Consider the following 11,358-nt stretch of genomic DNA (forward strand, 5'->3'; position numbering starts at 1 on the left):
GAACCCTGGACAAAGGGGAAATGGAGCTAGAAAGAAAATCTGAGCTATTTACAGGACACCAAATCCAATAGGCTTTCCACAGGACTGTTCCCAGTTCACATTAAGATAATGAACACAGAAGTATGGATGGAACCGTCAATCATTAGCAAGAAAACGTGTCCTTCCTCAATCAATTTAATGAATTTCAAATAGGCTGTGAGTCCTCAGTCTTCCATGGTGGGTGTTCTTAAAGTGGCGTCCAAGAAACCCTAGAATTAAATACCAAATTGTATTTGTGTGGCCTATGTCCATTATTCTAAGGAGAGCGGTCTTTACATTTCCAACAGCTTCTTAAAGGGTTCTGGGGACTAAACATCAAAAAGGTCAGGAACCACAGGATCCATGGCTTCAGACAGGAGCACTTGTCTTTCTGAGCAGCCCCCACTGATTGTGGCCACGCAATGCCAATGTATGGATCAGGTGAGACAAGCACCATGGGTAATGATGTGTGTGAGCGCCCAGGAACGAGGAGAAGCGGCCTTGCAGCGTGCTCCCAGGGAGCCTTGCAGCGCGGGGATGACGTGAGGGAGAAGACCCTTCCCCTATACAACAGTACTTCTGCGCTCAACTATTTTGCGATGTTGAACTTTCTGTAAAATGTCACTTGAAGAGAAAAGTCTCAGCAGTTAAAAAGTGGGCGGGAAAATCCCGGTGTAGGATCTTATAGGACATTAAGCAGTTTCTGGACAAATATTCACAATCTCTTGCTGACATGCAGTGACAAACACGTATTTCCTAAAGATTGCTTGGCACATTTGGGGCTCACAAGACCAAAACCAGGTTACTGGTTAAGTGGCACTCCGAAGTGATTCTCTAGATATTTCGTGAATTGAGAGGTGAACAATGCAGTGTATCGCCAGACTAGGACCAGGGGATATGAAAAGGGTAGGGAAAAGGAAGAATTTTCGTAAGAGGATTTGACACTGAATTAAAGTTGTTAGAATCTGACCACCCAGGCAACGAATGAATGGCAGCTGTTTGGACGGATGTGTGTAACCCCATGAATGGGTGTAGGCAGTAAAGCCCATGTCTATTATGCGTTTAATGTCTTCCCCATCTCCGATCATTCTCCAGGGTAAAAGGAAAAAAAGTCATCTACTGTACCTTCTCCAACAGGAAGTGGATCTGGTCCCGTTTTTTCAAAGTTAATAACTACACCGCTCTGAATTTTCTGAACTAGAGATTCTAAACACTGATTCAACATCCTTTGTGTTCTAACACAGTAGGAGCGACCTGTACCAGAAGGAAGAACAAACAGTGTGAGTTTGATCAAATAAAATGCGACTTAACAATATAAGCATTTGAAATCCTAAAATACATCTCGAACGGATCGTAACTACATTGGCAGCAAACCTCACACTCATGGCGAGAAGCAGCAGCAGAGCTATAAGATTCGGGAGGAAAGCAGGACAAGACAGAATATGGCGCTTACGAGGTACATTGCCAATACCTCCTGTGACTTCACACATCTGAGTGATGGCGGACTCATCAGTCGGTACACTGCCTAGTTGCTCTGGTTCCGTAGAAGCCAATCCAGGCAAACGCAACACCAGGGCAAATAACCTTTGATCCCAACGAAAAGGTTCTTTGGTTAGTTCACTTCCGGGCAGAGGAGAATTCAAAGGGAGATGAAGCTGATAAGGCAAAAGTTGAGACGTTTCATCATAACAACCCGTGCAACAGTGAAGAAAGAGTTAACAGGGTCACTTTTCTTTCGTGGACTCAACAATCTTTCAGGGCTCGTGAACGTGGAAGGTTTGATCAAACTTATTCTTAACTGGCCATGCGGGCCTCCCACAGAAATAGCGGCATGTTCTCTGCCATTTAAGCGAAACTTAAAAAAAAAAAAAAACGAAATCTCACCTCTTCTTGAACACCAGCAGTACTTGTTAACTTGTTTCCATCTGTGATGGTAATTAAAATAGATGGTTCTAAAAAAAATGGATTTCTCCCCTAAAATACATTTAAAAAGTATTAGAGCCATGTAAAGTAATAAAATCGTATTTAAACTTTTTTTTTTTTTTACATTTGCCTTGCCTTTACATTGAGACAGGGATGTCTCAAGTGTGTGATAAAATTTGCCTGGATAAATAAGAAGGAAAAGATTAGGGACTGAAGCGGGTGGGAATCAAAGTAAGGATCCCTGCTGAGGTAACATTCAGAATAAACTGAGGAATTCATATCATTCAGTAGTGATTTATGCTCTGGAGCCGGGACAGTGACTCTGGTTATTGTGCGCAGAGTTTTCTAGAGTAAGGACAACAGGAGCACCAGATGCTATCTTGCCTTTCTCTTATTCTAGAGCTTTTCCATTGAATTGGGAGAGACGAGGGAGTTCAGGACACTGAAAATTTCTCCTTAAAAGCCTCGTTCCAATATTTCTCAGCAATTTATTCATTCCATTCTCAGATAGCTGATGATCTGATGGGGAGGCAATTTTCACTACATATTTTATATGATCAAGCCACATACAAGGACCCTCCCCGCCCCCACCCCAAAAGAGGGATCTTTTTTAAAGCAGGTATTTAAAAGATACGGACTTCCTTTTGGCAGTTGTGAAAAGTAGCAGAAAACTCGGTAACCACGCCCAATTTTAAACTCTTACCCCAAGTCACCAAAATAAATTAGCTGTACTCACTCAAAGTTTTTTTTACCTGTCCATAATTGTCTATTCCAGATATTAATCTATTGAGATTTAACAAATCAAATGAGGATCTTAGAGCCTGACCAAGAGTAGTCAGTCCAGAAGCCTGAAGATTTTTTAGTTCACTCATGAATGTTGCGTGATTTTCCTTCCAACCAGCCTGAAAACCAAACATTTACAAAGAAATTCCCGATTATACAATGAACAATATATAAAGTGCAAGCAGCCACTAACCTCTAACAAATTAATAGTTCCTTGATCTAATCCTATTCTATGTCTTGACTGACCAAGTGGAACTAAAGCAAGCAATCAGTTTCAGAAAGATCTGTCAGCATTAATGACCAACAGCAAAGATGCAAACAGTGCATTCGTCCATTACGGCCGGAAGGCTCTGGCTCAAGAAGTCCAATCTTCTGTTCAGGTCCAATCGAACCTACCCAAACACCTCAGTATTTACCTTACTTTGACACGGATGATGAGCATGAAGTGAGGAGGAGAGGAAGGACTATTTTTAAATGCACTGTCCTTGATAGAGACAACTTGCTCTTGACTGTCTGATCTACTTGAACTTTTCTAACCAAGATTCTTCCGCCCAAACAATATTTTCACTTTAAATAAGAGTCAAGGGGGAATTCTAGGAATAGAGCCACAACTATTTGGAGACAACCCTTCTGGCATCTTCAAACATTCAGAAAGCCCCAAATCTAGGAAAGGGGGGAGAAAGAAATTTAAAAAGTTCTGGCAAAGAAGCAGCACCCCCTCGGCACCCCCAGCAGCCATGGACAGCGGCCAAGATCCAGAGACCCAAGGCCAGCAGCCAACACGCTCTGATTGAATGGTTTGTAGAAGAGAAGGAAAAGATCACGGTGACTGGTCAGTCACGGCCACAAAAACAAAGCAGCACCAAATGCAAAGAAGAGAAGCCAAAAGAAGACTTGGCAGCTAAGAGCGGGTCACAGAGAAGGCCAGCCAGGGACAGAGCAAACAGCACACAGCTTGGCAACTTGGTGGGAGGAATGGCCACCTGGGTCTCGGCAGCCCCGAGGGCAGCAGTGTGAGATGCTGAATGCTGAAGTCATGCCAACTGGGCCAGGACAGCTGGATGTGGAAGCAAAAGCAAATAATAAGCGATAAAGCATTTAAAGGTCATGTTTAGCTGAAGGCATCCTGTCCATTATCCACGCAACCACAGCAAACACTATCTTCGCTAGTTTCCCAGTCTCCAGAAGCAGTTTGGGTCAGGATGAGTGGGAGACAGACTCGGGGGGGGGGGGGCGGGGAGGGGGCAGAGTCTGCGTGACCTGGAGCGAACCTGTTGGCTCTGAGGACCTAAATTGTATGCTCTGCAAATGAAGAGGGTTAAGCAAGCAGGGACACTGCGTGAGGCTGCGCAAAACACAACCCAAGGGAGGGGTCATTCCCGTTGGAATCCGTGAGAATGGCGCCCCCTTCCGCTGAACAGTCCAGAGCCTGGTTAAGATCCAGTCCAGTCCAATAGTCTGGGATTCTGTGAAATTAAAGATGTGCTTAGTTGTCCTTTAAAAAGACTCCTAACAGGTGCCTGGGTGGCTCAGTCGGTTAAGTGTCTGCCTTCGGCTCAGGTCATGATCCCAGGGTCCTGGGATCGAGCCCCGCGTTGGGCTCCCTGCTCAGCGGGGAGCCTGCTTCTCCGTCTGCCTCTCTCTCTCTGTCTCTTATGAATAAATAAATAAAATCTTTAAAATAAAAATAAAAAGACTCCTAACATATCCTATAGAGCGAAGGATCTAAAGGTGAAACCTTTCCACGTGCTCCTTTGGCCACACTGTGGATATGACTTCTAGCGCCCAGGCAAAGTAGAGCATGAGAACAATTCCTTGTGGCCCCAGGAAAATCTTGCTGGATTAGACAAACTCAGCTTTACTTAAAAGGAAGGCTTGTGGTGGAAATTGTCCTCACCAAATACCTAGAAACATCAGAAGGTTACAAATCACACTGAGTTCAAAAATAAGCTTTCTTCCTTGTGGCCGAAGAGAAAGGTCGGCCATTGGCAGGGACAGAGCAAGTCTTTCCTTCAGTCAACACATTTGCATGGGCCAACTTGGCCGCACTGGGCAGAACGTTACACGCCGGGGATATGGAAAGGGCTCAGCCCTCGAGGAACTCCTGCCACAGAGGAATGAGAAATGCAGTTCTACAGGCTGAAGGGACAAGTGGCCAGAAAGTCGGGGAGGGCTTCTCACCGAACACGGGGCATCTGCGGAAGAGCACGGGGCAACCCGCCCTGATGGTGGGAGTGGAGGGGCACGCCAAGAAAGAGAACGAGCGTCCATAGAAGGCTAGGGCTTCGTGGGGAACCGCAAGTAATTTGATTATCATTGCTCTGGGTACATGGCGGGAGGCGAGGCCAGTAAGTGGGGCCCTCACTGTACGGTGCTTTGTACGTTGTGCTCTGTAGTTTGGATTTTATCTGTTGGCTCTGGGAATGACTTGAGGTTTTTAATTAGGGGAGGGGCACGATCAGATCTGGATTTTAGCAAGATCGTTCCGCTGGGGGGCTGGAGAATAAATTGGGGGGTGGTGGGGAGGCTGAAGCTCGAGGCAGGGAAACTGGTTTGGAAACTGTTGCAATAGCTTATGGGAAGAGTGATGAAAGCCTGAGCAAGAGCGGCGGCAAGGGAGAGGAGGCTGCCGATGAACAAAGTGTTTCAGAGGCGGAGTCAGAAGTTCTTAGGAGCTAATTAGAAGGGCTGGGTGAGGGAGAAAGGTCGTCCATTAAGTTGAGCTTTGTGGCCTGGGCAAATCTGAGAATGGCCCGTCGTTCACCCACAAGCCACTTTATACAGTTGACTTCTTTTTCGGAGTTACTTCACTACAGCGAGCACTGAACTCCCGGGAGCCACAAAGTAGTTCAGGGCATGAGCAAAGAAAAATTAGCTGACTACTTGGTTTGGGGAAGGGCTGAGATAAGACATGAGTACCACGTAAGCAAGCACCCTGTAACTCATCCATATTTAAAATAATGTGTCCTGATTGTTCATCATCTTACTAATCAATCTGTCAGAATAATTGCCCTTTGAGTTTCCCCTTATACTATGAATTGAAAGCATTTTACAAATCGTTTCTGCACCTGAATCACTGGCATGGTTTTTAGGTCAATTCCAATTCTTTGCGGTGAATGGAACAGTACAAGAAATTTGGATGCTACTCCCACCTCGGTACTACAAAGTGTGGGGGCCACATGTCTTCGGAGCAGTCTAGCTCCTTCAAGAGAAAACCGAATGTCCCTAAATGCATTCCTCACAATGCTGAGGAGGGAAAAGCCTATGGATTAATCTCAATATTTAGAGAACCTTATTCATGAGACAAATTTCTTCCCAAAAGATAATTATAAAGAGCTAGTGGCAGAAAGTAGATGTTTATATTCTTCATTCTCATTCTCATTATACTCTTCATTGCTCGGAGTGGACTTTTTTAAATAAATGAATTCAGGACAGCCCATTTACCTTCTTTTTTTTAAAGATTTTATTCCTAAGTCATCTCTACATCCAACGTCGGGCTCGAACTCACAACCCCGAGATCAAGAGTCACACGCTCCCCCGACTGAGCCAGCCAGACGCCCCCCCGCCCCATTTACCTTCTTAATACAGTCTTTTCTTTCAACTTACTCCAAAGGTACCCTACTCTCATGTCTGTAAAATCTTGACTCATGATGATGAGTTCCACACATTCTTATGGAGCTCTGCAGCTTACTAATTACTTTCCCATTTCACATTTGTGTAGGACAACCCTATAAAACAGGCATGGTATTACCATCCCTCTTTTGTTTTCCTAAACCAGGAAGAAGTAAGACTTAAGTAGGAGAAGCTGTGGTCAGGAAAAAGAAACTAGGAGGCTTGAATTAGTAATCCAGGCCTGAGGGAATCAGGGCCCGGCGAATTAGGATGGGAAAGAAGAGGAAGGGGTTAACTGAGAAACACTTCAAACCAACAAGATAGGACCTGGTGACAGACAGACCATGCATGGGCCTACAGGAGACAGAGCAAAAGATGATGACAAAACTTCTAGCCCGGGACACCGAAGGAACAGAGGATTGGGACAAAGGATTAACCTCGGATGAGTGAAATCCTAAATTAAGAGTTTACGGTCTTCCCAGGCCAAGTTTTATTTTATTTATTTATTTATTTATTTATTTTTTAAAGATTTTATTTATTTATTTGAGACAGAGAGAATGAGAGAGAGAGAGCACATGAGAGGGGGGAGGGTCAGAGGGAGAAGCAGGCTCCTCGCCGAGCAGGGAGCCCGATGCGGGACTCGATCCAGGGACTCCAGGATCATGACCTGAGCCGAAAGCAGTCGCTTAACCAACTGAGCCACCCAGGCGCCCCCAGGTCAAGTTTTAAAAAGTCTCCCAGAAGTCAAATGATGATGGTGACGACGATGATGACGGTGCTGAATAATAATGAGAGGTAATGCATGTCTGGGCCGACGTGTCAGGACCCCACTTACACTAAACACAGTATCCTCCTCTTCCGGGCGCCACCACCGCCCCATCAAGTAGGTGCTGCTCTTATTTCCATTTTATAGTAATGGAAATAGAAACTCGTCCAGGTCGAACAACTAGTAAATGACACAGCCAGGATTTGAACCCAGGTAGCCTAAGTTTAGAGCCTGCCAATTTAAACCACTGTACTAGAGAACCTTCTACCTATTCCACATATTCACCTCATAGACAGGCCTTGTTTTAGTAGCTTAAGAGTTCATACATTTATTGAAACTTCCAAATCTCATTTCACTGAAGCCTACTTTCCCTGATGTCTGAATGCAGACCAGTTGGGTGTGGAGAGCAGTGACCTAGGACGTGGAAGACCCTGGTCTATCCTGGCCGGAACTAACTAGCGAAGCAACTGGTCCAGAGGAAGTCGGTTACCCCTTACTGGGGCTGTTGCCTCATCTAAGCAATGAAAAGGCTGAAAAACCACCGCTAAGGTCCCTTCGAGATTTCCTATCTTCTAATTCCATACCGTTATATAAATCTGACTTACAGAAAGAAAACACCTCACATCTTAATAAACACGTTAATTCAGGCCTGGTTGAAATTTGTAGAGTCAACTGAACATGTCTTTGAATACCAACAGAAAAAGTATGGGCCTTTCAGTCTGTCAGTGCCCCCTCGGATCACCACGGAAAGGAGAGAAGCTGCACTCCTTTCCCTGGAAGGGCGAAGCCTAAAAGAAATACTTTCCACTCTCCTCTGAGGCCCTACTTCCATCTTCTTATCTGACTGCTGGGTGTGGCAACAGGAAACTGGCATGCTCCCTGTAGGCCTATTGCTGAAACTCTTTCTAATTTTCTGGTATGTTCTGACATATGTTGCTTAAGGGGTAGGCTCTATAGGGGAGGTCTAGCAACGTGTGAACAATTTGGGAGCTTTTGGGGAACACGCACCTAGGCTGTGTCCTCCAGTCTAGCCTTTGTCAGGAAGACAGCCATTACTTGGACTCCTGTGTCTTATTTCGTTACTGGTTTCAGTGGAGGAGGGAAAGGAGGGGGTGCTATTTAGTGGCTCCCCCCAAATCTCACCATCCTAACACTTCTCCTTCCTGAGCTTCATCCCATTTTGGCCAGACCATTTCTCCGATTCATTGATTTTTATTTATTTTTCTTTTTTAAAATGGGAGAACCCTTTCCTCCGTCGAAATCATGCCAGGAAGTGTAAACAAGTCACAGAGATAAAAGCAGATCAACTGTCCTTGAAGGGGATGTGGGAGTGGCGCTAGAGCCCTTTGGGAAAAGCCCTGCTCCATCTCTAAAGGGCACTTGTAATCCTTTTCCAAAATATAAATGACCTTGTTAGGCTTAGTCTCACGTGCAAACTTAATGAACAGGCACTGAATCTCCCCCTCTAACGTAACCGAAAAACAGACTTAGGGCAGCTACAGCTCACCTTCCACAAGAGAAGTGCCCCCTTAAAAACTATGTAAATGGAATACTTATAAATCAAGAAATAAATGAATAATTCCAGTGATAGCTACTGAAAGGGAATCGCAGAGAATCTTCTCAAAGAGCAAAAATAGAGCTTGTCACAAGCCTATCTGGACACTCCCCTGAAAAATAATAGTTCCGCTCAGCCCAAGTCTTCAGAGCTCGTTAGTAAGCCCTTCGTGATGAATAAAAAGGCTTCCCTGGGATTCAGGGAGAGACAACACACACTGCTTCCCTCTCCTTGACAAGACTTTCTTTTTTTTTTTTTTTAAATCTTTTATTAAAGGAAATGAAATCAGCCTGGTAATATTTGCCCTTCATAATCCCAGATAGAGGGCTATCCTGGACCGCGGGCTCTTCTTCGAGGTGGTTACAAACCAGATGATTAACGGATTTGAGTATTTTCCCAGGTGTCTCAAGTTAAAGCCAAGGAGTTTAAATTTAGCAGGGCCACCATTTCTCCTGTTGAAAGATAAACTATTTTCCTTTTTTTTCCATCTGGTCTCCGCAAGCTGGGGGCAAACTGGTTCTGCTGCAACTCGGACGATCAGACGAAATCAATTTCCACCGCATTTTTCGAGCAACTTACTTTCTTCTCCCATCTCACGTTCTATCAACTTTGTCACCGCATACCGTCCTTGCGTTGGTAAACTGACCAGCGAGACAGAATGACGTGAAGAGTAGGAAGTCCTGCTTTTCCAATCAACTCTGTCTCCCGAGGAGACGGATGACTTTTCCCTTGGTCTTTGCCCTTAGCCTTATATGGAATATCTGTGCGAATTAAAACTTTAAAACTTCTGGAGTTTTCTTCTCACAACAAAAACAGACTCTAATTCTGAGAGATATAAGACAAGGTTTTCTTGCCCTCCTACGTAAACAGACCACTGTGATAGCTGAATCACCTTAAAACATTCAAACTTCTTTTGAAATTGTATTTACAGGCCGCACACTTAGAAAGGAGCTTGTTAAAATGGTGAACTACACATGAGAAAGACACCATATCATTAAAAGAATGGAACTGTCTTGCCTCTTGTATCTCCTTTAAAACTCTCTTCTGGTATTATATTTTCTGACCCTGACATTTTTTCCCCCCTCAAAACTCTAGCGATTTGGACTGATTTCACTTTTGGGGGACTCGAGGTACTGATACACTTTCAGGTTCAAAAGAGGTGGTCTATCATTCTGTGTTACTAATACAGCTTTTTCTTATAAAATTACTGGTTTTAAGAATATCCGGTTATCTTGGATTCCTTGTTGTCAAAGTCACTTCCCCAGGGGCACTTAGTGTCCTGAACTTGCTAAAATGGTCGAAGTGCATTTATTTGATTAAATCCGTTCTCTCCCTGAGAACTCTGAATGGGCTGTGTTTCAGTCCACCAATTAATTTCCACCCACGTGCTTCAGGAAATACTACCAGTCAAGACCACACACAAGAATTCTGGCTTACTTGAGTCCTCTACTTGTTAAAAAAGTTACAATTTCTTAAGAACTAGTACATTGCAGAAATGTATCTGACAGTGTGCAGCCTGCAGGACTCTTTTTCCAGCAGATGGCTAAAGGCCCTCGTGAGTGTCTATTTTTTTAAAAAGATTTTATGTATTTCTTTGAGAGAGAAAGAGAGCACGAGCAGGGGGAGGGGCAGAAGGAGAGGGAGAGAGAGAATCCTCAAGCAGACTCCCCACTGAGCACAGAGCCCAACGTGGGGCTTGATCCCAGGACCCCGAGATCATGACCTGAGCCAAAGTCAGACATTTAACCCACTGAGCCACCCAGGCGCCACCATGAGCACTTATTTTTTGAGTAAACGGGGGAAAGAAATGATTCAGTTTGATTCTACTGACACAAAATTCATGATTTTGTGTCACCGGTCTCTTTAGAATACCTAGTATGAGGTTTTTTTGTTTTGTTTTGTTTTTTAGTGGGTAGGATTTTAGGATTTTTTTTTTTTTTAGTGGATAGGATTTTTTAGTGGATAGGATCGTTATCCTAAAGATTAGTCTAAAATATCTGCGGGGCGCCTGGGTGGCTCAGTTGGTTAAGCGACTGCCTTCGGCTCAGGTCATGATCCTGGAGTCCCGGGATCGAGTCCCGCATCGGGCTCCCTGCTCGGCAGGGAGTCTGCTTCTCCCTCTGACCCTCCTCCCTCTCATGCTCTCTGTCTCTCATTCTCTCTCTCTCAAATAAATAAATAAATAATCTTTAAAAAAATAAATAAATAAAAATAAATAAATAAAATATCTGCAAAATGGGGGCGCCTGGGTGGCTCAGTCGTTAAGCGTCTGCCTTCGGCTCAGGTCATGATCCCGGGGTTCTGGGATCGAGCCCCACGCTGGACTCCTGTTTGGCAGGAGGCCTGCTTCTCCCTCTCCCACTCCCCCTGCTTGTGTTCCCTCCTTCGCTGTGTCTCTCTCTGTCAAATAAATAAAATCTTCTAAAAAATAAAATAAAATAAATAAAATATCTGCAAAGTGCATTTATGAGTTTTCAATTCTTACCCCAGAGAATCAGGATGAAATTATGAAGTAGCACACCTCTCACTTGAAAGCATGGTAAGATCAAAAGAAATTTGATCTTCACCAGAGGATGCTAACACATAGAAACTGAACTTTAGAAACTCTTCTCTGAGAATCAGTTGTACTGTTACTAAAGGAAAAATACTTAGAGTAGCAAAGAATTTGCCAAACTCCATCAGATACAGCGTTAAATGCAAC

The 11,358-nt window shown here is 44.3% G+C and overlaps 1 protein-coding gene across 11 annotated transcripts in view; it reads right to left on the bottom strand.

Annotated features, from left to right (window-relative positions):
- SAGE1 (sarcoma antigen 1) overlaps positions 1–11,358 on the bottom strand; it is a 53,004-nt gene that overhangs the window by 27,291 nt on the left and 14,355 nt on the right. For 5 of the 11 annotated variants that reach the window (XM_081808205.1, XM_081808203.1, XM_081808202.1 and 2 more), the window contains 4 exons: positions 2,694–2,843; positions 1,903–1,992; positions 1,472–1,673; positions 1,144–1,272 (listed from right to left, as the gene is read on the bottom strand). In XM_081808205.1, coding sequence (XP_081664331.1) covers positions 1,144–1,272; positions 1,472–1,673; positions 1,903–1,992; positions 2,694–2,843 — 571 coding nt within the window. Of the gene's footprint in view, positions 1–1,143; positions 1,273–1,471; positions 1,674–1,902; positions 1,993–2,693; positions 2,844–11,358 lie in introns of those variants that run through there. The other 6 variants (XM_031036669.2, XM_006741249.3, XM_031036674.2 and 3 more) reach the window with 4 other exon arrangements.

This window comes from Leptonychotes weddellii, chromosome X (assembly GCF_054177405.1).
Source record: "Leptonychotes weddellii isolate Sample4059 chromosome X, ASM5417740v2, whole genome shotgun sequence".
In the NCBI taxonomy this organism is placed as follows: domain Eukaryota; kingdom Metazoa; phylum Chordata; class Mammalia; order Carnivora; family Phocidae; genus Leptonychotes; species Leptonychotes weddellii.